The following is a 27,340-nucleotide window of genomic DNA, read 5'->3' as shown; positions in this document are numbered from 1 at the left end:
CTCCGTAAGAGGAGGTCCAGTATTGTGCTGTCCTGAGTAGGGGCCTTGGTACTGATTCTGGAAACATACCTGGACACATCACAGATTTACCCCATCCAGACTCTACCACACTGGGTGGCCTCATCAATACCAGCAAAATTAAAATGTCCCTCTAATTAAACTCTATTTAGCTTAAGTTCATTGTCATCTGATTGTTTCGTTCAGTTGTATACATGTACAATGTTCCTCTGGACCACGGTGCACCCACAAAACATATCGCACATAAACCAAGGAATTACCATAACTAAGTTAATAACATATCATTGAAGTTGCATGTAATGTACAGCACAGATGAACGGCTTGCTGTCCTAGTGGTAAGACCTAGTTGGTGGCAGGGTCCAGTCTGGTAGTGATAGTCCTGATGCTTCTGTTCCTCCTTCATGATGGTAGTGGGTCAAAGAGATGATGGGATGGATTGCAGGGGTCCTCAACAATGCTACAGGCCCTTCATCTGCAATGCTCCTGGTAAATGTCACAAGTTTGGGGGAGAGAGACCAGAATGATCATCTTGTTGGTGTTTACAATCCTCTAGCGGCTTGTCGTCCGATGCTTTGCATTTTCCGTACCACACAATGATGCAGCCAGACCAGGACACCCTTGATGGTGCCCCCCGTAGAAAGTTGTTAGAATGGAGAGGGAGGTGTGCAAGGCTCCCAATCTCCTCAAAGTGTAGATGCTGCTGTGCTGTCTTGACTAGGGAGGAGGTGCTCTTCAACCTCCATGGCAGAGCCATTGATGTGCAATGGAGAGTGATGGACCTGCGCCTTCCTAAGTCCACAATCATTTCTTTTGTCTTCTCTACATTGAGACTCTGGTTTTGTTCTCACGCTATTTGTTAAGCATCTCTACCCCCTCTCTGTATGCTGACTTGTCATTGTTACTGTTGAGGGCAACCACTGTTCTTGCAATTATTCTTGCATACGAATAAGAATCATTATTCTTGAAATTATTAGCAACTTGAATACAACCATGCTTCTCAAGTTCCGGTTGATTTTTGAGGGAGGGTCTATTACCCAGCCCCATTAGAATGCTCCTCCCTTTCCTATTTCTAATTTTTATCCTTGTGGCTCACTGGACAATCCCATAAGAATGTAATGTCTAATTAGTGCTGTAGCATCCTTTATCGAAAAGCTACTCTTCCCTCCTTGCTTATCTCTGTCATTCATGTGGCATCTCTATCTTGGAGTACTGAGTTGCCAGTTCTGCCCTTGAGGTTGACTGCAGTTGTGTTTTCTTTGTTGATTCTTGAGCAAGGGTTGAGGAGGTGTGTTTGTGGAAGAGTAGTAACTGATAAGCAGTCGTGTGTTTAAATATGCAAAGACCAGTGTCCTGTAGTTGTATTCAGTTTCACAGAGCAAAGGCAAGTAGTGCAGATAGTTTTACTGTCATTAGAACCTCAAATTCTGGGCCATGGCTTTTTGAACACTTTAATTTTTCTTGCATTTTGTTGCTGAGAGGCAACTTGCAAAACTGATGCTGATCCTTTGAATTATTTTTCTGTTGCATCCATTGCGTTCTGGTATAGGCATTTACTAAGGAAGGACACCTTTTGCCTGCCTTGTAATTTTACTTTTGGGCCACCAGCTGGGTTGAAACCAGTGCTACATATTCCAGTATTCCATGCAGGAAAATCTGTATACCCCAATCAAACATTGTACAATCTACATAACAGGTTCAGTGTATTATTAAGCACGACTGCATATGGGTGTGTTGACTTTTTCATATTTGGAAAGGTACAGATAAAAACATTTCACTTGGAAATGATTGAAATGTTTGTGTCCTTGTGACTATAATATTTAAGAGTAAGGTTGATGGCTGTTTGTTACTTTGTGGTTTAATATTGAAAAGTGGAGTGGCGCCTGATTATTAGGTGAGGTTCTGTAGGCATACAAATAGCACACCAACATTCCACTTGAACCATTGGCTTTTCCAAACATTCAGACAATGGTTTTGCTTTTGGCTCTCCAGAACAATTATCAAAGGTTGCAGATGCTTAAAATATGCAGCAGATCAGGCTGTGACTTAGATGAAGATATAATGTTTCTGGGCTGAGACCTACTGTATCTGATGTGCATTACTTTTCTTTAGATATCAAAAATAAACTTCATTTATAAGTGGTGCAATAAAGGGAAAACAGTACTTGGCTTTCTTACAAGGCACCATTACCACTCGGGTGGCTTCTTTGAAAAATACATCCAAATGTTTGAGATGTTGTTACACAGGACCTAGCACCTTAGTGGTCACACAGGGCTCTTAAGATTACTGTGGTTGTACCAAGCTTCAGTACATTCCATAGTACATACTCCTGCAGCCTGGAATGTGCCAGCTAGCAGCATTCACATACAGGCATCATGTTTGGAAGATCAAAAAGTTTTAGAACATGGAATAGTACAGCACAGTACAGGCCCTTCGACCCATAATGTTGTGCCGACCCTCAAACCCTGCCTCCCATATAAGCCCCCACCTTAAATTCCTCCATATACCTGTCTAGTAGTCTCTTAAACTTCACTAGTGTATCTGCCTCCACCACTGACTCAGGCAGTGCATTCCGTGCACCAACCACTCTGAGTAAAAAAAACCTTCTTCTAATATCCCCCTTGAACTTCCCACCCCTTACCTTAAAGCCATGTCCTCTTGTATTGAGCAGTGGTGCCCTGGGGAAGAGGCGCTGGCTATCCACTCTGTCTATTCCTCTTATTATCATGACACCTCTATTATGTCTCCTCTCATCCTCCTCTCCAAAGAGTAAAGCCCTAGCTCCCTTAATCTCTGATCATAATCCATACTCTCTAAACCAGGCAGCATCCTGGTAAATCTCCTCTGTATCCTTTCCAATGCTTCCACATCCTTCCTATAGTGAGGTGACCAGAACTGGACACAGTACTCCAAGTGTGGCCTAACCAGAGTTTTATAGAGCTGCATCATTACCTCGCGACTCTTAAACTCTATCCCTTGACTTGTGAAAGCTAACACCCCATAAGCTTTCTTAACTACCCTATCCACCTGTGAGGCAACTTTCAGGGATCTGTGGACATGTACCCCGAGATCCCTCTGCTCCTCCACACTACCAAGTATCCTGCCATTTACTTTGTACTCTGCCTTGGAGTTTGTCCTTCCAAAGTGTACCACCTTGCACTTCTCCGGGCTGAACTCCATCTGCCACTTCTCAGCCCACTTCTGCATCCTATCAATGTCTCTCTGCAATCTTTGACAATCCTCTACACTATCTACAACACCACCAACCTTTGTGTCATCTGCAAACTTGCCAACCCACCTTCCTACCCCCACATCCAGGTCGTTAATAAAAATCATGAAAAGTAGAGGTCCCAGAACAGATCCTTGTGGGACACCACTAGTCACAATCCTCCAATCTGAATGTACTCCCTCCACCACCACCCTCTGCCTTCTGCAGGCAAGCCAATTCTGAATCCACCTGGCCAAACTTCCCTGGATCCCATGCCTTCTGACTTTCTGAATAAGCCTACTGTGTGGAATCTTGTCAAGTGCCTTACTAAAATCCATATAGATCACATCCACTACACTACCCTCATCTATATGCCTGGTCACCTCCTCAAAGAACTCTATCAGGCTTGTTAGACATGATCTGCCCTTCACAAAGCCATGCTGACTGTCCCTGATCAGACCATGATTCTCTAAATGCCTATAGATCCTATCTCTAAGAATCTTTTCCAACAGCCTTCCCACCGCAGACGTAAGGCTCACTGGTCTATAATTACCCGGACTATCCCTACTACCTTTTTTGAACGGGGACAACATTGGCCTCCCTCCAATCCTCCGGTACTATTCCCCGTGGACAACGAGGACATAAAGATCCTAGCCAGAGGCTCAGCAATCTCTTCTCTCGCCTCGTGGAGCAGCCTGGGGAATATTCCGTCAGGCCCTGGGGACTTAGCTGTCCTAACGTATTTTAACAACTCCAACACCTCCTGTCCCTTAATATCAACATGCTCCAGAACATCAACCTCACTCATATTGTCCTCACCATCAAGTTCCCTCTCATTGGTGAATACCAAAGAGAAGTATTCATTGCGGACCTCGCTGACTTCCACAGCCTCCAGGCACATCTTCCCACCTTTATCTTTAATCGGTCCTACCTTCATTCCTGTCATCCTTTTTTTTTTCTTCACATAATTGAAGAATGCCTTGGGGTTTTCCTTTACCCTACTCGCCAAGGCCTTCTCATGCCCCCTTCTTGCTCTTCTCAGCCCCTTAAGCTCCTTTCTTGCTTCCCTATATTCCTCAATAGACCCATCTGATCGTTGCTTCCTAAACCTCATGTATGCTGCCTTCTTCCACCTGACTAGATTTTCCACCTCACTTGTCACCCATGGTTCCTTCACCCTACCATTCTTTATCTTCCTCACCGGGACAAATTTATGCCTAACATCCCGCAAGAGATCACTAAACATCGACCACATGTCCATAGTACATTTCCCTGCAAAAACATCATCCCAATTCACACCCGCAAGTTCTAGCCTTAGCCTCATAATTTGCCTTTCCCCAATTAAAAATTTTCCTGTCCTCTGATTCTATCCTTTTCCATGATAATGGTAAAGGCCAGGGAGCGGTGCTCACTGTCCCCCAGATGCTCACCCACTGAGAGACTTGTGACCTGACCCGGTTCATTACCTAGTACTAGATCTAGTATGGCATTCCCCCTGGTCGGCCTGTCCACATACTGTGACAGGAATCTGTCCTGGACACACTTAACAAACTCTGCCCCATCTAAACCCTTGGAACTAATCAGGTGCCAATCAATATTAGGGAAGTTAAAGTCACCCATGATAACAACCCTGTTACTTTTGTACCTTTCCAAAATCTGCCTCCCAATCTGCTCCTCTGTATCTCTGCTGCTACCAGGAGGCCTATAGAATACCCCTAGTAGAGTAACTGCTCCCTTCCTGTTCCTGACTTCCACCCATATTGACTCAAAAGAGGATCCTGCTACATTACCCACCCTTTCTGTAGCTGTAATAGTATCTCTGACCAGTAATGCCACCCCTCCTCCCCTTTTTCCGCCCTCTCTATCCCTTTTAAAGCAGTGAAATCCAGGAATATTGAGAATCCATTCCTGCCCTGGTGCCAGCCAAGTCTCTGTAATGGCCACTACATCGTAATGGCCACTACATCATAATTCCATGTATGTGTCCAAGCTCTCAGTTCATCACCTTTGAACCTGATGCTTCTTGCATTGAGGTACACACATTTCAGCCCTTCTACCTTACTGCCTTTACACCGTTTATCCTGCTTTTGGGCAGACAAAAGTGCATCTTACATGGAGATAATGATTTTCCAAAAGCTAATGCCTTCTCACCATCCTGTTCATCTGTGATAACACTTTGAAGGAACGATGTACTTGTACTTTTTGGTCCCTCTGAATACAACACTCCCCAGTGCTGGGAAAGCCTTATTCTGGTTTAATTTTGTAAAATGCACACTTTGCAGTCACTGAATTAAACTCTGTTAGCCATTCCTCAGCCCACTTGTCTGGCTGATCAAGACCCCTCCCCTTGAAATTTTTGGTAATTTTCCTCACTGTCTGTGATGCCAGGTATTTTAGTGTCATATTCAGTCTTACTAATCATGCTTTGTACACTCTTATCCAAATTGTGGATAAGGTTGATTAACCAGTGGCTCCATATCCCTCTTGATAAGCTTTTTGGTTAATTTTTAAAAGAGCTGGATCATATTCATAAAAATAAGACTCTGAAATAGGTCAGCTCAATCTGTGTTTTGGATCTAATTAGCATACAGTTTGTGAATTGCAAGTGCCGGGGGCGCTGTAAGGAAGTTCAGTATAAACTCCTGCCTTTTACTTTCCCTATTTGAGGGAGGTAATTGTGTGAGGGACAGATATTCTGCAGGTGCTGGCCATCAGTTGTGTACCTTTTATGAAGCTAAGATGAGTACAGAAATGTTTTTAAAAACTCTTTGGAGAAATCCTCAATCTTTAAAGACTGCTAATTTGAGTGCTTCACACACTGATGTATGATGTAAATAGGCACTTGACCAGTGAGATGTCTGTGTCCTGTCATGGGTACATAGCAATTTAAATATTGAAAATTCTGGTAATTTAGGCACCAGTTTTGGGATTTGGTTAAGTTGCATCTGGCAGGTCCACTTGTAAGTTATTTTGCTGGTTAGTATCTCACTGTTATTGCTTCTATTTATAGATGGTGAGGTAGTTGTGAGCAGATGAGATGACTTTTCAGCAGGATTTCATGATTGTCTTATTGTGCACCCCTGGGAACTGCCCATAGACCAAAGAGTACTCAGTTATCAGCAGCTCAGCATGAATTTTGTCAGGACATTTGCATCCTTCTCCAGCCTGCATTGTCAAATACACTTGACGTGAAGGTGGCCGATGGTTTCTTCCTCAATGGAGCTGTTTCGAGGGCTGCATGCTTTATGAATGAGATTCCAGCCTTTCAAGATGGATCTTACTGGGAGGGCTAAATGAATGAGTTTTCTGGTTTTGGAAAACAATCAGGAAATTCTAAGGAAACTTGGGGTGGGGATAGAGAACCATTCCAAAGAATTTGTTGTGTCCTCCTCCCGCAGGGCCTGCATGATGTTTGGTGTCAATCACTACTTGTTGGACTCATGGTCAAACATTTTCATTTTCTGCCGAAGCTTTTCTACAAAGAGTGTGTTGTGTAGTAACATCCAATAGACTTGAACACTGATGTGCTGGTATGAGACCAGGCTCACCCTTTTATACCACTGGTTGGAGACGGGCAAAATCACAGCAGAAAGTAACATGTAATGTTTGCATACTCAAGATGAAGTTCGGTTTATTGTCATTCAACTGCACACTACCAAAACAATGTTCTTCTGGACCAAGGTGCACAACACATTCATATATCTCACACATGTAACATAAAGTAATATTACTACAAATAAGTTAACAAATGGTAAAGTACATTCACAACACAAGTTGTAAAGAAAACTGTAACACTACTGGTGCTTCATACATGATGAGACCTGGGTGTGGCATGGAGTCCAGTAGTCTTGTTGTCTGCAGGAATAAGCGGTTAGAGTGCTCTTCACGGTACAGCTGTAGAAATTTGTAAGTGACTTTGGTGATACTCAAGAATCTTTAAGAACTGCTTATTTGAGTGTTTCAGACCTTAACATTGATGTATGATATAATTAGGCACTAGACCAAAGATGTGTGTGTAGGGCAATTTAAATATTGAAAAGTCCAGGAATATAGCACCAGTTTTTTGGATTTGCTTAAGTTACATCTGGCAGACTCGCTTCCATGCAAGTTATTTTGCTGTTTAGTATCTCAACATTACTGCTTCTGTTATAGATAATCAGATGGTTGTGATATTCACGATGTCAAATGTGTGCTTTTCTTCTACAGATCTTGGAATTGATATTGATATATAGTGAGAAATAATTACTTTTACTTCTGGACAGACAAAAATGTGCTTGTGTTGAAAGGGGGAATAAAATCATTCAGGGCCCCAGACAGTCCTTCCAGGTGAGGCGACACTTCACCTGTGAGTCGGCTGGGGTGATATACTGCGTCCGGTGCTCCCGATGTAGCCTTCTATATATTGGTGAGACCCGACGCAGACTGGGAGACTGCTTTGCTGAACACCTACGCTCTGTCCGCCAGAGAAAGCAGGATCTCCCAGTGGTCACACATTTTAATTCCACATCCCATTCCCATTCTGACATGTCTATCCACGGCCTCCTCTACTGTAAAGATGAAGCCACACTCAGGTTGGAGGAACAACACCTTATCTTCCGTCTGGGTAGCCTCCAACCTGATGGCATGAACGTCGACTTCTCTAACTTCTGCTAATGCCCCACCTCCCCCTCGTACCCCATCCGTTATTTATTTTTATACACACATTCTTTCTCTCACTCTCCTTTTTCTCCCTCTGTCCCTCTGACTATACCCCTTGCCCATCCTCTGGGTTCCCCCCCCCCCTTTGTCTTTCTCCCTGGGCCTCCTGTCCCATGATCCTCTCATATCCCCTTTGCCAATCACCTGTCCAGCTCTTGGCTCCATCCCTCCCCCTCCTGTCTTCTCCTATCATTTTGGATCTCCCCCTCCCACTTTCAAATCTTTTACTAACTCTTCCTTCAGTTAGTCCTGACGAAGGGTCTCGGCCTGAAACGTCGACCGTACCTCTTCCTAGAGATGCTGCCTGGCCTGCTGCGTTCACCAGCAACTTTGATGTGTGTTGCTTGAATTTCCAGCATCTGCAGAATTCCTGTTGTTTGCCTTTTTAAAATTCACTACTGCGAAGCCTCTTCTGGTGATGCCTACACCGAAGAAGTTTAGATCCTCTCTTTGACGGGAGTTAAGTGAAACCATCTCTCACTGCTCCCCATCTGTAATTTCTTCGGCTCTTCAACTTTTCGACCACATTTTGACTCAGACTCGCCATCACAGCCATATATCCTTTCTTGGAACATGCCTCCATCGCCAACTTACTCCAGTTGTCTTTAGGATTCGTTTCCGAGCCTCTCAATTTGGACCTTCTGAGGATCCCAGGTACTCACATTTTCTTGACTCTGCCTCTCGCCGCTTCTCCCCTCAAGCTCTGAAGGCGACTCTCTCCGCCATGAGGAGGTATTTGGTGTCCCTATCTCAGACCCTTCCACACCTTCGGGACACTTCCTTCGCCGTCTGTAATGGTCCTACCCGTTATTTCATCCTCCGTCGGATTCACGCCTGCAATCGCCGTTTTTTTGACTTTGTCATGTTAGGCAAAGATTGCAAGATCCTACATCTACGGACTCCAGAGCCTGCCGGCCCCGACGCTAGCAGGCATGAACTTCAGATTGCGGCCCCTGCCACTGATCTCGGCGGCTCCAACACCTCAGGGCATATTCAAAACCCGGACTCCAGCAACGACCATGGACACCTTCACAGCGATTGCGCAACCACCAACTGCGACGCCAGCCTTGAACTCCAGGCCGGGTCTTTATGTGCTGCTGTTGTGACTCCCGTCTCCCCTTCCCCCACCAATACTCTGCAACTCCATCTCCCTCAGATCCCACCATCAGCTCCTGGGTCCTCAGAAGCTCCACCTTCCTCTCACCCCAACCCTCCCCTCTCCACTGACACTCCCAGCCTCCTCCCCCCCCCCCCCCCCGATCCCAGCTCTCATCTGTGCTGGGTCTTTACCATCCCCTCTGACCTTCAACTGTCGGAGGCAGAACGCTCTGTCCTCAGTGAGGGCCTCACCTTCATCCCCCTTCGCCCACACCTCAGCGAGTTCCGTGTTCGCCACAATGCGGAACTCTTCTTCCGCCGTCTCTGTCTCCGAGCCTACTCCTTCGGCAAGGACTCTTCTACCCCCACCGATGACCCCTTCTCCCATCTTCAACCCTCCTCCTCTTCATGGACACCCCGCTCTGGTCTTCTGCCTGCTCTGGATCTCTTTATCGCTAACTGCCGACGGGACATCAACCGTCTCGACTTCACCGCACCTTGTCCCCATTCCAACCTCACTCCTTCCAAACGCTCTGCTCTCCACTCCCTCCGCACTAATCCCAACCTTATTATTAAACTTGCCGATAAGGGGAGTGCTGTTGTAGTCTGGCGTACTGACCTCTACCTTGCCGAGGCATAGCGACAACTTGCGGATACCTCCTCCTATTTACCCCTCGATCGTGACCCCACTAAGGAGCACCAGGCCATTGTCTCCCACACCATCACCGACTTTATCCGCTTAGGGGATCTCCCATCCACTGCTACCAACCTTATAGTTCCCACACCTCGCACTTCCTGTTTCTAACTCCTACCCAAGATCCACAAACCTGCCTGTCCTGGCAGACCTATTGTCTCAGCTTGCTCCTGCTCCACCGAACTCGTTTCTGCATACCTCGACACGGTTTTATCCCCCCTTGTTCAATCCCTTCCGACCTATGTTCGTGACACTCCTCACGCTCTTAAACTTTTCGATGATTTTAAGTTCCCTGGCCCCCACCGCTTTATTTTCACCATGGATGTCCAGTCCCTATATACTTCCATCCCCCATCAGGAAGGTCTCAAAGTTCTCCGATTCTTTTTGGATTCCACACCTAACCAGTTCCCCTTTTCCACCACTCTGCTCCGTCTAGTGGAATTAGTCCTTACTCTTAATAATTTCTCCTTTGGCTCCTCCCACTTCCTCCAAACTAAAGGTGTAGCTATGGGCACCTGTATGGGTCCTAGCTGTGCCTGCCTTTTTGTTGGCTTTGTGGAACAATCTATGTTCCGTACCTATTCTGGTATCTGTCCCCCACTTTTCCTTCGCTACATCGACGACTGCATTGGCGCTGCTTCCTGCACGCGTGCTGAGCTCGTTGACTTTATTAACTTTGCCTCCAACTTTCACCCTGCCCTCAAGTTTACCTGGTCCATTTCCGACACCTTCTTCCCCTTCCTAGATCCTTCTGTCTCTGTCTCTGGAGACAGCTTATCCACTGATGTCTACTATAAGCCTACTGACTCTCACAGCTATCTGGACTATTCCTCTTCTCACTGTGTTTCATGCAAAAATGCCATCCCCTTCTCGCAATTCCTCCGTCTCCGCCGCATCTGCTCTCAGGATGAGGCTTTTCATTCTAGGACGAGGGAGATGTCCTTTTTTAAAGAAAGAGGCTTCCCTTCCTCCACTATCAACTCTGCTCTCAAACGCATCTCCCCCATTTCACGTACATCTTCTCTCACTCCATCCTCCCGCCACCCCACTAGGAATAGGGTTCCCCTGGTCCTCACCTACCACCCCACCAGCCTCCGGGTCCAACATATTATTCTCCGTAACTTCCGCCACCTCCAACGGGATCCCACCACTAAGCACATCTTTCCCTCCCCCACTCTCTCTGCTTTCCACAGGGATCGCTCCCTACGCGACTCCCTTGTCCATTCGTCCCCCCCATCCCTCCCCACTGATCTCCCTCCTGGCACTTATCCTTGTAAGCGGAACAAGTGCTACACATGCCTTTACACTTCCTCCCTTACCACCATTCAGGGCCCCAGACAGTCCTTCCAGGTGAGGCAACACTTCACCTGTGAGTCGGCTAGGGTGATATACTGCGTCCGGTGCTCTCGATGTGGCCTTTTATATATTGGCGAGACCCGACGCAGACTGGAAGACTGCTTTGTTGAACACCTACGTTCTGTCTGCCAGAGAAAGCAGGATCTCCCAGTGGCCACACATTTTAATTCCACATCCCATTCCCATTCTGACGTGTCTATCCACGGCCTCCTCTACTGTAAAGATGAAGCCACACTCAGGTTGGAGGAACAACACCTTATATTCCATCTGGGTAGCCTCCAACCTGATGGCATGATCATTGACTTCTCTAACTTCTGCTAATGCCCCACCTCCCCCTCATACCCCATCCGTTATTTATTTTTATACACACATTCTTTCTCTCACTCTCCTTTTTCTCCCTCTGTCCCTCTGAATATACCTCTTGCCCATCCTCTGGGTCTCTTTCCCCCCCCCCCCCCCCCCGTCTTTCTTCCTGGACCTCCTGTCCCATGATCCTCTCGTATCCCTTTGCCAATCACCTGTCCAGCTCTTGGCTCCATCCCTCCCCCTCCTGTCTTCTCCTATCATTTTGGATCTCCCCCTCCCCCTCCAACTTTCAAATCCCTTACTCACTCTTCCTTTAGTTAGTCCTGACGAAGGGTCTCGGCCTGAAACGTCGACTGCACCTCTTCCTACAGATGTTGCCTGGCCTGCTGCGTTCACCAGCAACTTTGATGTGTGTTGCTTTAATTTAAGACTGCCTGCCACCTGTGATTGACAAGGGGAATGACGAGCACTTTCTTAAGCATTCACATTTACTGCCATTGATGGATGTAATACTCAATAGTAGATGACAGAAAAGTCCATATGATTCCATCCAAAACAAAGCAGCTCTCTTAATTGGTTAGATTGATGTTGTTGCACCTAAATCCTGAAACATGTGACCCATCAAATTCACGGGAGTAATAAACAGCACTACATTGAGCATGATTGGTGATAGTTTACTAGAATGTACCGAAGTTTGCATGAAATTAGCTTATGCAAACCTTTTTTTAAGAAAGTATAACTAATTTTGAAGGCTATTACTGACAAGGGTACAAAAGACGGAATTTGTTTCTAGGTATATTGCTTTACTTATGTTTCATTGTTTAAAATTGTAACATTTAACATTTTTTTTGCTTCAGGTTTTTGGATTTTACAAAGGTATTGGTTCACCAATGATGGGTTTGACATTCATCAATGCTATTGTATTTGGCGTTCAAGGAAATGCAATGCGTCACTTGGGTAAGGATACGCCACTTAATCAGTTCCTTGCAGGGGCTGCAGCTGGAGGGATCCAGTGTATCATCTGTTGTCCCATGGAATTGGCAAAAACAAGGATGCAGCTTCAAGGCATGGGTGAATATCAAGCTAAAAGTAAAGTCTATAAGAATTCACTGGACTGTTTGATTAGAATTTATAGAAAACAAGGAATTCGAGGAATCAACAAGGGAATGGTGTCTACCATTATTAGAGAAATACCTGGCTTTGGTTTCTATTTTCTTACATATGATTGTCTAACCAGGGCCTTAAACTGTGAACCTGATGATAACTTTGTAATTCCTAAACTCCTGTTTTCTGGTGGTATGTCTGGGATTGTATCTTGGATCTCCACCTATCCCATTGATGTGATTAAATCCCGACTGCAGGCTGACGGAGTTGGGGGTAAAAACCAGTACAATGGCATCATGGACTGTATCTATCAGAGCTACAAAAAGGAAGGCTGGCATGTGTTCACCCGAGGGCTTACCTCTACACTTCTGAGGGCGTTCCCTGTCAATGCTGCTACTTTTGCCACTGTTACACTCTTTCTCATGTACTCAAGGGCCGATGAGAGTTGCAAGGAGCAGGAGGCTGCCTCAGCAATCCAACAGCCTTCAAGTCTCTAAAGCCAGTGTCGTCTCCGTGTTACTTTCTACAGAGTAACTGCTGTGATAACTGAATTTTACTTGATCTATTTTTATAAGTCTAGTGAAATTGTATAAAAAGTATTTGGGTGTAAATATGTAAGAATTAATTTGGGTTTTACTTTTAACAGGATTCTACTAGCTATGTTTTGTGAGACTACAGCTTCATGCCTTATATCAAATGTGTATATATAATATTTTAATAAAATATGTAAGAAAATATGATTTATTTTCCTCCCTCCTGCTTCCATTCCCCCATTCCCCCATTCCCCACTATATTTGTAGTGTGTATATATACAAAGTTAATTAACATGGCTGATCCAATGCCTATTGGTTTCTGGCAGTAACGGTAAATAATGTGAAAGCTTGTCTAATATAATTTATAATGTCATCCTTTGACCATATACAGCATAATAGGGGAATTTTATTGGTGATAGTTTGGCTTATTAGTATTCCTATTTTTTCTTCAGTCAACTTCACTAAGACTGATGATCACATTTGATATTTGTGGGGAAACTGACTGCTTCAAAAGCACTTCATTGATTGTAAAGCACTTTCCGACATCCTGAGGTTATGAAAGCTGTAAATGCAAGTTGCTTTCTCTTGTATGGGTTTATTACAATCACACATAGAGACAGTGACTAAACATTTAGGATTTAGTTACAAAGTTTATTTGTAGTTTTGCAACAATCAGCATTTAAATCGACAGATTACGCCATACTTTGAATGTTACAGTAACACTTAAATGGGCAGAGACCTTCTGTTGCACCCGTATCTATTCTTTTTGTAGTACATTGTTACAACCTTGTGAACATCTGCATTTTTATATTGCAGAGATCTGATAGGATCTTAAGCCATTGTTTTATTATCAAGCCTATTTCTACAAATTTGGCTGTGACACAAAGTTTGGTCTCCTGTTTTTCTCCATCACTTCAGTTTCATTTGTCGTGTTGTTTTAGTTTTTATTCCCTACTGACATGTGAGCTAGTATACACTTTACTTGGAGCCAGTCATGTTATAGCTAGGTCTTCAGGAATCACGTCATGTTATTTTAATGTACTGTGATGCCTTGTTCAAGTTAATTCTGATCAACCACACTATAACCATTACATTTTTAGCTTTGTCATTACTTGGTGTTGAAATGGAATTGTTGCTGTATAGTAACTGATCCAGTAGTCCTACAGGTGTTGCTGCGAGTATTAGCTAACAGGTAGTTTATGTCATCTGGATCCATGTCAATCATTTTCCTACTAAAGGAAGTTTTCAATTTTACAGTAATTTGAGCACATGGATACTTCAATGCTTCAGAATACAAGATGCCTTTGCCTCTCTGGTGGCTGGCATATTGAGAAGCTTGACAATGGTGGATTGCTAAAATGCTCAGGTCATATTAGTCACATTGACAGAGGTTTAAGATTTATGAAGCTAGAGTAGTTAGCAGCCCTATTGCTTTTCCTTGTGCTCAGACTATAGAACAGTACAGCATGGGAAGAGGCCACAGTGTTATGCTGAACCAGCTAAAAAGCAAGTTGGAAACAACCAAACACTAATCCTGCCTACCTATACCATGTCCCTGTCCCTATCCCTCCAGCTTCCTCGCATCCATGTGTCTATCCAAACATCTCTTAAAAGCCTGGTATCGCCATCCAGGCAACGCATTCCAGGCATCCACGACTTGAGTGAAAAAACACCCAACTTGAACCTATCACTTCTCACCTTCACACTCTCATAGATATTCAGAATTTGCCTTTCAGTAAATGCAGAAAGACAGCACTGTTTAATTATGTACAGCTGCTAGTGGTAGGTCTGAGTTATACACTTAAAAATAACTATTAAAAGAATAAGTGTACAGCAGTTTAAAGTTTTACTGTTCAAGATGGAATTTTAAAGCACTCCTGGTGTCACTTACCAAATCTTTCAGATTTTGTTTTAAGAAAAAGAACCAAACTGTTTTGATAGGTCATTTCTAATGCATGAATTCCCACCTGCCCATTTTTGTGCATCATCTGGAAAGTATATAGTGAATCTGTTTAGAGTGTGGACAATTTTAAGTACCATTAAATGAGAATGGGTAGAATTACAGGATTTAATCTCCATTGTAATTTGAGACAAGTGCAATACATACTGGTCTAACATGTTGAGATTTTCAGCATTTTGAACCACCTCTAGGTTTCTTTTTCACTGGGCACAGAACACTTTATTTCACAATGCTGAGAGAAGAAAAATTGTTCCTAGCACTATGATCAACTTTAACTATCAAGCAAATTGCATTTTGAACTGTTTGACTCTGGAATCCTTGATGTCTATATATTGAGCAATTTCCATTTCTGAATTGAAAATGCATGCTTGATTAACAATACAGTACAGGTTTAGTTTTTAGACAATGAATTTGTGCTGTTTATTGCTCGTTTGAACCTGACTTTTTTTCAGTATGTACCTTACTATGTAAAGTACCCTGTGAAGACTGGAAGAAAAGAAAATAAAATCTGTATTCACTTAAAATTCTTGTCAGTATGTGCTTTGAAATGTTTTTCTTTTATCTCTCAAGTCCTCATTTAAATGAGTTTTTTCCTTTTTGTGAAATATTTTAATTCATTTGGCATATTGAATGAGCATAATGTTAATTTTAATGTTAAATTAATCTTTCTTCAAAGATTAAAAATCTTAAATTGAGTAAATATTGCTTTGCTGCAAAAACATTAAAATCATCTAACTGGCTCTTGGATGAGGGAAGATCATGTAAAGTATAAATTTCCAGTCCAGGATGGTTAGGCAAAGTGGCCTGTTTCTATACTATCTATGTAGATCCACAAATGTTCAAATAGAACTGTGGTTTTAAAATCTTCATTATTTAAAGTAATAAATTTAAAGTTACACTGTTCTGTGCAAACATAGTCAACTAAATAGATAAGTGCTATTACAGCAGATAGGGACTACTGTATGATCCTGGAATAAATACTTCCTTCAGTTTATCTGCTGTTTGTATGTTCTCCCTTGGCATTTATTTCTGCAGGGTGCTCCAGTTTCCTCTTGTATCCCAAATATGCAGGTTGGGTAATTGGATGCTTGAAATTACCTTTGATGTGAGCAAGCAGCAAAAGAATCTAAGAGGACTTTGTGGATGTGTGCAGGAGAATAACTTTCAGATTCACAGGGAAGTAATTTGCTTTGAGGGGTCTAAATCTATTAGGCTTAAGTAAATTACAATAGAATTGAAAACAGTTAACATCTTAGTCCAAGTGTATCACCAGTGGGACCATCAGTTGACCTGCCACTTGTCTTTAGGAGTTTCAGCCTGCTTATGATCAAGACTCCCTTGAGGTGGTGGGCTAGCAGTGCTAAAGCACCACCTCCCACTGGTGAGTTTAAAAACTTGGCATCTCCCTCTATCAGAGCTGTTGGTCACTTCCATCCAACAGGTAGTCTACTCTTCAAGTGTCTATGTAACTACTGAAGGATTTGCAAAAGATAGATACACTGTCCGACTAATTGCCCCTCTGAATTTACTTGATCCACACCCATGATGATCCTGTCTTTGCTGCCTCAGCTACAACCCTGATGGTTGACTTGATCCCTCTTCTAGTGAGGCCCAGGTCATGCAGCCACTTCTGGAAAGTGAACGCAATAAAGCCACGGCAACCTACTTTGGATAGCATGAGACCTTCCACCCTGTCTCTGCACTCTGATCTTAATTCTGCATACTTGGTTATCTTGAGCTCATGGGCTTCATCGATGTTGTCTTCCCAGGGGACTGAGTTCACCAATAACCACTTCTGTACTGGTGTCAGACCATATGATTATAGCTGGACGCAATATGGTGAAAGCTATTTGCTCCAGGAAACTGCCTTTCCCAGCCAGGTGGGCCTTGACACACCAATCATTGGCTGAAGAAAGTATGCTTGATCGTGGACTTGTGCTGTACACCCTTGACTTGGAGCCTTCCTTCACAAATGATATGCAATGTTCTATGCAGCATGGGGCAGAGATACGTTGTGCTGCAGTACTCTTTGCTCAACCGCTTCTGTTACAACTTTGAGAACGTTGTTATGTCTCCAAGTGTACATGCCGCTGGAAAGTGACTCTGCATGCACTCAAAAGATGTTGAAGTGTTCCCTTCTCGCCACAAGCAGCACACCGGTCTGTTGTATCTTCATACCAGTTGCTGCGGTTGGCAGGTGTTGGGAGCAGGTCGTACGCTGCTCTGCATAGAAAAGAAATGCAGAGCGGTTCCATCTGCCACAGAACATTCCAAGATAGAGGTTGTTGTTCAACACTTTCCCACCAGGTCCAAGCCCCTTGTTTGGCTAGGCCAGCTGTTTTAGCTAACCTCTTCTCTTCTACCTCAAGTATTTCTTGCGTTACAAGCCCACGGCGCTCCTTACCTGTAGAAGATGACCACCACTTGTGGGTTGTCCATCCAAGTCCCTGGCGGCCTAGCTGGGTAGCCCCAACCGTCTCCTTGTGCTTCAACTTAGACTCAGCTTCATCAACTGCTACATGGGCTGACCACTTCCTGCCTGATCTCACATCCGGCTGGGTGTTCTTGATGACAGGGTCTTTTGAGTCTCGGAGCATCAAGAATGATCTTACCTTGGCTACCTTGACCTCTTCAACAAGGGATTGCACTGGGATGGTAAGCTTTGTCCGGCTTCTGTGGATTGCAACACTGGTGAGGCTGCTCAGTACTCCAAGCCACTTCTTCACATACTTGATCATCTTCCATTCCATTGCCTCAACATGGGTCATTGCCACTTCCTAGACAGTTAGTGGCCACATTATCCGTGGCATCAGTCCGTACTGCAAGCACCACAGCTTCAACTTGCCAGGCAAGCCACACTTGTTGACAGATATCAGACCTCTGCTGATCTATTCTCCTGTCTCTTGAACCTTCTTGGTGCCTGTCAGGTCCTCTGTACCATTGCTCAAGGGTCTTAACTGGTTGGCCCTGAATGGATGGGAATCTCCTCTCCACAAAGGGTGAAATGAAAGTCAACCAGCTTTCCTCTCCTAAGAACAAGGCTCCTTGACTTCTTGGTCTTGAACTTCATTCTTCCCCAATCCATTAAGCTCGAGATAGTACACTTTCCACTGCCTCCATGCTAGGACCCAAAAGGGTGAGATTGTCCATGAACACTCGTATTGGTGATAACTCCCCTCCACCATCAAGTGCGACACCTGGTCCCACTGATTCTGCAGCCCTCACAATGACCTCCATGACCAACACAAAAAGGATGGGTGAAATCGCACATCCCATTGGGATTCCAATGTCCAAGCTCTGCCACCTAGTTGTAAATTGCTGAGTGGAAAACCTCATCTGGAAATCGTTGTAGTACTGCATAACAAAGTTCCTCACCTTAGTAGGAATCCATCACAAACTCAATCAGGGCATGGGGAACAGAACCATATGCATTTGCAAGATCAAGCCAAACTACAGCCAGTCTTCTTCTCAACCTTTTCGACTCCTGGATGGTATGCCCTATCATACTAGTATGTTCAAGGCATCCTGGGAAACCTGGTATTCCTGCCTTCTGTACAGATGTATTTACCAATCCATTCTCTATCACAAATGAAGATATTCTTTCTGCTAGAATGCCAACAATCTTCCCCTCTACATTCAGCAGTGAAATTGGTTGGAACTGATACAATGTGGAGTTCCTTTGGGATGTATACTCCTTCAGCCTCACTCCATGACAAAGGAACAACACCTTGTCTCCACACCACCTTTAACAATCTCCACAAGTATTTCCTCAGCTCTTCACACTTCTTGAACACCTTATATACGGCACTCCATTAGGTCCTGGCACTGCACCTGACCTTGCCTTTCTGATGAACCGTTTGACTTCTGCCAGATCGACCTTCACTTCTGGCTCAGTAGGCTTCACAAGCCCTGAAATATCAAACAAAGGAGCCTCCCACTGTTTGTTAGAGTAAGTGCTTGCCAGGTGATCCTCAAGTTCTTGTTGAAAGATGTTAAGCTGTCTGCTCTTTCTCTGTTCAAACAATTTCTTTGTGAATGGGTGAGGGGTTCTCAAAGAACGACTTACTTGCCTTCTCCCTCCTTTCTCTACCTTGCGACTCTGCTAACTTTAATTGAAAATGCTTTCTGAGATCAGCAAGCCCTGGCTTGTCACCCTCACGTGCTACCTTCCACCTCTGTCTCAACAATCTAAGCTCTCTCCTCAACCTACTAATCTCCTTCTGGCAGCTGTCTGTGTAGGCTTTGCTTTCTTCAACTCAACCAAACCAAACAGGTACTTCCCAACATCGTAAATCATATTGCCCATCACTTATAACTTTCTCTTTCATGTTCCCATGAGAGTGTTCTCCAACATCATACTGATATCCTCATCAAACACACGCCAAGCCTTCTCATCTGCCATTACTGGCCACTTGACCTTCCTCTTCTTACCTCCACCTCCTCACCACCTCCATCATGTGAAGGATCTACCTGGGTACTGTGGTCTGAAACCTGACCTGGGTTATCTCGTCTGACCTGGAGTATGACGACTCTCTCCAGAGCAAATCGCTGTGGCTTGTGCATCAGTGGTTGAAAAGACCACATCATCTGTGCTTGAAGTAATTTCATCTTCATCCACTGGGATGGAATAGATCTTCAACTTCGCTAGGTGGACTCGTAAACCTTTAATGCTGGAAAACGCTCTCCCACACCAACACATTGGACACTCAGAGCCTCTTATCCTAGCTCTTGGTCATAGTCATTCCCTGTAATTAACTGTATCCGTCCGCTTGGTTCTATCATTCTCCCTCCCGCTCGGACTCCGAGGTATGTTTCTCCGTGTAAACTAGGAGCTTCAAGTGGTGGGTGCTCTTCTGAGCTGGTGCCTGGACTGTTAATCTCAACACCCCTGGTGCCAGTCTTTCCTGGCTGTCTGCTGTCACCGGACCATTCCCAGTTGTCAAACCAGACTATTCCTGGTAGTCACACATACATCTCTGATGGCCATTAAAAGCTACACTATTTAAACAGAATCAGTTGTGTGCATTTGTGATCAAAAAGCAATAAACAAAGACAATTCAGAACTGTTCTTACACACTTTCAAGCATTTAGGCTTAAAGTAAAGGCATCCGTTAGTCTTGCGAGACCATGGATCTGCGCCTGGAAAGTCTTCACTCTCCAGGGAACAGGTCTGGGCAAGGTTGTATGGAAGACCAGCAGTTGCCAATGCTGCAAGTCTCCTCTCCACGACACCTATGTTGTCCAATGGAAAGGCATTAGGACCCACACAGCTTGGCACCAGTGTTGTTGCAGAGCAATGTGTGATTAAGTGCCTTGGCTCAAGGACACAACACGTTCCCTCAGCTGGGGCTCGAACTCACGACCTTCAGGTAGCTAGTCCAATGCCTTAGCCACTTGGCCACCTGCTTAGAGATGTGAGAAACAGCTGAGAGTTTAAATTAAATAATTTCACTACTTCAAGTTGGGAACTATGAAGAATCTTGAATGTTACAATGAAGATTGAAGACATAACTGTTGATAGCATTGTATGAAGGCAGTCCATATCTGTTTCAGGTGTCTGCACTGATTTTTTTTCATTGCAGACAATGGAAGATTTCCTCTGTCAATTAAGGAACCAATAGTTTTGTAGCCTATTATAGAAAATCACACTGTACCAGAAGAGACTGCAGTTATCTTCAAAGCACTGCAATTGCACTGAGACCAATAGGGGCTGTATAATGCAAATAATGTTCCTTAATCCATCAATTGCATTACGGAAACATACATTATAGCAAAACTAACAACTACAATGAATAAGGATTCCTATTGACTTCTGGAAGGTGTAGGGGAGAGGGGAACTGAATAGAATTAATTAATATTTGCATTTGATACACTCAGAATTTGATAAACCACAGGATGCCATGATACAGCCAAAGGTTCTTTATAACCACTTTTATATTTATTAAAAAAAGACATATGTGCAGAGCTTTACCAGAATGCTGCCTGGACTAGAGAGCAACCAAGAAAATCTGCAGACGTTGGAAATCCAAGCAACGCACACGCAATGCTGGAGGAACTTGGCAGGCCGGGCAACGTAAGGAAAAGAGTACAGCAGACATTTCAGGCTGAAACCCAGGATTGGACAGCATATCTTATGAGGAAAGGTTGGATGAGCTAGGGCTTTTGTTTTGGAGCAAAGGACTGTACAATTTTAACATGATTGGAAGAAAGCATAGGGAGGGGGACAGCAGAGGTAGGTTTCTTATTGATAAGTATGTGTTTGAAATACACAGCTGGGGTGGAAGTGGGGATATTCAAGAGACTTCAATAAACACATGAATGAAAGAAAAATGGAGAGCTATGGGGAAAGAGTTAGATTGATTTTGTTGTAGGTTGAAGTGTTACACAAAATTATAGGCTGAAGAGGCTGTACTGTTGTGTTCCAAGTTGCGCATTGAACCTCACAGCACAATAAAGCTGAATAACCAAACGTTTGTTGGAGGTTATGTACAGTATTAACAAATCACTCCAGGTACAGGATAATGAGAAGGAAGGCAAATACTCTATGCTACGCAGGTACATTTTAAGGAACCAACCAAAAAAAATCTTACAGTCCTGGTAAGGCTGAGTTGCTTGCACTACAATTTTACAGGCTGAAGTGTCTGGTGAATTGTGTTTAGGATTAACATTCTATCACAAATTGGAGGTGGCGCTTGACATGGTTACTGTGCTACTATTCAAATGACAAAGTTAAATGGCAGTGTCTTTGGAAAGGCTGTAAGTGATCACAAGCCAAGTTTCTTTAAGTTACATTTCTCTAGAGGCTTTTGAGGATTTTTCTATGCTTTCCTTAGAAACACTGTTTGGTACATGGAGCTTACGAAAAAGAGGGCTATAGGTAACAGTAATTTCTAAAGTACGTACATGTTTGGCACAGCAATGTGGGCCCAAAGGGTCTGTATTGTGCTGTAGGTTTTCTATGTTTCTATGATAGCTCATAGTAGTATGCTTACTTTAGAAACCATCGAAAAACACGGCCGCTGGCTAGAGCCAACACCACATATTAAATGGCACTTTTATACCTAATAACTAATTGTCTTAAATAACAACTTTCTTTTAGAAGCAAGACAGTAGATAGGAGTGATGCCTGGAATCAACAGGCAAGCTACAAATGGCAAGGTGCCTGTACCTAACTTAGTCTGAGCTGCAGCAGCTTTGCATTTGGACCATTTTCTAGGAATAGAACCCCTACCAATCTCTCACACCCCACCTCCCCTTCCATAATAGAGATGATCTATACAACATTGGCAACTATTTCTGGAGCAAGCAAGTCCCTTGTTGACAAACTTGACAAAGGAGTAGCTTTATGTTGGAATGAACTGGGGGAGAGTTGATGCTGCTTGTGCGTGGGCGAGGAACAAGGGTCCTCAGGGGTTCTTGTGGCTTTTCTGTCATTTATTCTTTAGGATATTTCTTCTGCTTTGAGGATGTCTGCAGAGAGCAAGAATTACAAGAATTACATTTTCTGATATTAAAATGTAACTATTGAAGCAGTTAAATTAATAAAAGATCCATATCAAAATTCAACTTCAACTTACCAGCATCATCACCATCTAATCAAAGAGCCAATCCCAATGCAGAACAAGATTAATTAGCTGTTTTATTGCACCAACAGCATTTTCTTTTGCTGCAATATCTCATCAGGAAACTTTTCAACCTTTAACTGAAGTCACTGGAAATCATCACAGCTTTTGTGAAATTTTGTAAGCTGCATTATTTCCTAAAATGCAACACATCATATATTCATTGGTTGTAAAGCATAGATGCTCTGAAATTATGAATGGTATTAATCTATATTAATAATTTGACTGATTCAGTCTAGCACATTACACACTATAGTCAGTCATTATCTATTGTACAAGCACTGCCAATCATTTATTTACATCCAATGTGTAAATGTAGCTAGTATATTGTAAAAGTTTGTTCTATTTTTGCGGCATCTTCTATTCTCTTGATCCCAGTAAAATGGACACATTAGCAAAAAATCTAAGATGCATATTCCAAAATTCTGCTAATCTTTTATCATTTGTTACTTGCCAATTTTACCATACCGTTGTAATCAAGACTGAACAATTCAGTGATGATTTCATAAAAGCTACCACATGAAAAGTTGGTACTTAAATAACAAAAATTAAATAGAATCTATTAAATGAACTATGTATCCATCACTATGTTAGCTTGAGAATGCTGTCTCTTTTTGATAGGACTAGATGCCACTGATGACTTGGCTGCTATGTTAATAACCATTTACTGTCATTCTTTCTACTGTTTGCTGCCACCTTGAGGGTTCTCCTGGATGCCATTTTATCAAAAGCATTCTCCTCATTCAATCCTTATCTTTTGGTGTTATATGCATTTACATTTAGGATGCCTATCAAATAATGTTAATATGTAGTTAAATAATGGATAGTGCATCCTTGGACTTATTTTTACAGTAGAGGTGACCCAGGTTCAATTCCCACTGCTACCTGCAAGGAGATTGTACTTTCTCTCCGTGAACATGTGGGGTTCCTTCAGGTGCTCCGGTTTCCTCCCACGGTCCAAAGATGTACCAGTTGGGAGGTTAATTGGTCATTGTAAATTGTACCATGATTAGGCTAGGATTAAAGTGGGGGATTGCTGGGCAGCATGGCTCAAAGGGCCAGAATAGCCTATTCTGTACTCTAACTCAATAAATAACTAAATAAAGATTACTTCTCTACTGCCTTTAGTGTATGCCTTTCTTCCGATTTTCATTCATGAGCATCATTTAACAGCTATTTCCTTTGCAGGATTGTTAACAAATTTCCCTCCATATTTATAATGGTCAATATTCCACAAACTATAGCAAATCAGATTGCACACTTCCCTACTTCGCTTCATTCTCTCATAAAACATCAAACAGCTTACTTCTTTTCTTGGAACTGGTTTTAATTTGGCCTTTGTCACTGATCAACAAAAAAAGACTTCTGTCAAAGTGATCTAAATTAATTACGTATATAAAACACCAAATAATTGCCTAAGTATTCACCTCTTCAAGTCAGTATTTAGTTGCACCGTGGCAACAATTTTCCCCATTCTTTGCAAAACTGCTCAAGCTGTCAGATTGCATGGGGATTCGTGAGTGAACAGCCCTCTTCAAGCCCAGCCGCAAATTCTCAATTGGATTGAGAACTGGACTCTGACTTGGCCACACCAGGACATTAAATTTGTTGCTTTTAAGCCATCTGTGTAGCTTTGGCTTTATGCTTAGGATCATTGTCTTGCTGGAAGACAAATCTTCCAAGTCACAGTTCTCTTGCAGACTGCGTCAGATTTCCCTGTACTTTGCTGCATTCATTTTACCCTCTACCTTCATAAGCTATCCAGGGCCTGCTGCAGTGAAGCATCCCCACAGCATGATGCAGCCCCAGCATGCTTCACAGTAGGGATGGTGTGTTTTTGATGATGTGTGGGTTTTAGCTTATGCTGAACATAGTCTTTAGTCTGATGGCCAAAAAGCTCAATTTTGGTTTTATCAGACCATAGAAGCTTCTTCCAGCTGGGTTCAGTCTCCCAAATACCTTCTGGCACACTTTGGCTGCAATTTCTCAACCGTGGCTTTCTCTTTGCCACTCTCCTTAAAGCTGCGACTGGTGAAGCACCTGAGCAACAGTTGTTATCAGCAGTCTCTCCCATCTCAGCCACTGAAGCTTTTAACTCCTCCACGGTTGTCATAGGTCTCTTAGTGGCCTTCCTCACTATTCCCCTTCTTGCACTCACTCAGTTTTTGAGGACAGCCTGCTCTAGGCACATTTACAGCTGTGCCACATTCTTTCCGTTTCTTGATGATTGGCTTAACTGTATTCCAAGGGAGACTTGGACATTTTCTTGTATCCATCCCCTGACTTGTGCTTTTCAATAACCTTCTTGCGGAGTTGCTTGGAGTGTTCTTGTGTCTTTGTGGTGTAGTTTTTAGCCAGGATACTGACCCACCAGCAGTTGGACCTTCCAGATACAGGTGTATTCTTTTACAAAAATTGAAACACCTTGACTGCACACAGGCCTCCAAAAACAACTCCATTTAATTATGTGACTTCCAAAACCAATTGGCTGCACCAGTGATGATTTGGTGTATCATACTAAATTTTGTGTCTTACATTTGTAATTAATTTAGATCACTGTGTAGATTTGTTTTCACTTTGATAGGAGTCTTTTTCTGTTGATCAGTGTCAAAAATAGTCAAATTAAATTCACTGTGATTCAATGTTGTAAAATGATAAATCATGTAAACTTACGGTGCAGGGGAGATGAATACTTTTTATAGGCACTATAAATAGGCCAACTACACTAATTACAAATTTGAGTCAATTCTATGCATGCAAACATCAGAAGTTCACAAAGTCAAAGAATATTTCACACAGAACAAAGATACAAACAGAAAAGGAAATAATTGTTTTCAGAAGTATGATTTATCTATGTTCCATGAAAATTATTTTTAAATACAAGCTCTTGGAGAAGTCTTACGAAAATTACTACTAAAAATGGGCCAGCCATTAAGTGGCGTCCACTGTCAACAGACATCTGTGTTCTGAACTTACCCATTTCAAGACCTACCCAGTTGAGGATTTCTTGGAACCAAATGGCAAGACTAGGGTTCAGACCGGAACATTAACTGTGCTAATCAGTCAACAAGGGAAGGCAAGAATAAACTTTGTCCATGAAATTATGCAGAAGATCTTTTAACAAAAGGCAAGATCTAGTGAGTAAGTATTAAAAGCTCTGACAATTTTTTTTTGATGCTTCTGAATGTCTCCGAGGTTCAGAAACAATGTTTCATCATTGGCTTCAAACCCGAAGCAAGATCAGATTTCCCACCAGTGTTTAGGAATTTCAGTAAGACTTGCTGCATTTGCAGAAGAATCACAAACCTAGTGGCTTAAGTGGCACATGTTTCCATATGAAACTTCTAGCAAAACACAATCCACAAGGTAAAATCATAAAATATTAAGTGATTACATTAAAAATTTAGAACATTTTGAATGCAACATGCAAGAAGTGTCAATCTAAAGTTGAAGGGGATTCTTTCTGTGACATGAGTCCAAATTACAGGGAGAGCTTTTGTTTTTGTTCTTGCTGCCTCTTCCCTTGCTCTGCTATTTAAATTTGTTTCCAACTTTTCCCGGCTCTAACTAAATGACATCAACCTCAAACCGCTTTGGCATATTGTGACGCAGACCAAGCTGCTAAGTATTATCAGCATTCTTACTTCAGATTTCTAGAAAATGTCGAAGGCTGAAAAAAAAAGGTGGTGACACATCAGCATACAGGAGGGATATTGAAACCTGACTGAATGGTGCCATAACCACCTCTTATTCACTGTCAGGAAGACCAAGGGGCTGATTATTAACTTCAGGAAGAGGAAAGCATTGGTCTATGAGCCTCAAAGGATCAGAGATGGGTCAGCAACTATAAATTCACTGTTACCATTTTAGAGAACCTGTCTTGGGCCTAGCATGCAAGTGCAATTACAAAGCACAGCAGCACGTCTTACTTCCTCAGGAATTTGCCAAGATTCCGCTTGACATCCAAAACTTTTGACAAACTTCTATATATGTGTAGTAGAGAATATTGACCAGCTACATCACAGCCTGATATGGAAACATCAATGCCCTTGAACAGAAAACCCTACAGAAAGTAGTGGATACGGCCTAGACCACCACAGGTAAAACACTCCCCACCATCGAGCACATCTACATGAAGCAGTCACAGGAAAGCAGTTTCCAGCATCAGGGACCCCCACCACCCAGGACATGCCCTCTTCTCGCTGTTGTCATCAGGAAGTTGGTAAAGGAGCCTCAGGGTTCACACCACCAGATTCAAGAAATTATTACCCCTCAACCATCAGGCTCTTGAACCGAAGAGGGTAACTTCACTTGCCCCATCAGTGAAATACTCCCACAACCTATGGGCTGACTTTGAAGGACTCCATCTCATGTTCTTGTTCATTGTATTTTTTTTTTTGTATTTGCAGATTGTTGCCTCTCGCACACTGACTGGAAGTTCAGGCTCATTGAGTATGCCTGCAATAAAATGAGTATCAGGGTTGTATATAGTGATATGTATATACTTTGATAATACATTTACCTTGAACTTTGAAATTACATTACTAACCAGCAACTGGGAGGTCTGCAGTAAGATTTGATGACCAGTTTGAATTCCACCGTGACAGCTGTGAAAATCAAATTCAGTTAGTTTAATAATCTGAAGCAAAAGGTCAGAATGAAGAAATGTATGTAAATCAACTAGTTAACTATGTTTTTTTTAAATTGAAGTTATATTCAGCCCTTAACCTTGCTAAGATCTCCTAC

The 27,340-nt window shown here is 42.9% G+C and overlaps 1 protein-coding gene across 1 annotated transcript in view; it reads left to right on the top strand.

The window, feature by feature from the left end:
- Nucleotides 1-15,480, top strand: part of slc25a29l (solute carrier family 25 member 29-like) — a 43,300-nt gene extending 27,820 nt beyond the window's left edge. The window contains exon 4 of the mRNA XM_072270503.1: nucleotides 12,233-15,480. Coding sequence (XP_072126604.1) covers nucleotides 12,233-12,976 — 744 coding nt within the window. The 3' untranslated portion in view covers nucleotides 12,977-15,480. The remainder of the gene's footprint in view (nucleotides 1-12,232) is intronic.
- The last annotated feature ends 11,860 nt before the right edge of the window (nucleotides 15,481-27,340 follow it).

Source organism: Mobula birostris, chromosome 1 (genome assembly GCF_030028105.1).
Source record: "Mobula birostris isolate sMobBir1 chromosome 1, sMobBir1.hap1, whole genome shotgun sequence".
Lineage (NCBI taxonomy): Eukaryota > Metazoa > Chordata > Chondrichthyes > Myliobatiformes > Myliobatidae > Mobula > Mobula birostris.
Note: the sequence above shows the minus strand (reverse complement) of the source record. Positions and strands in the feature narration are given on the sequence as shown.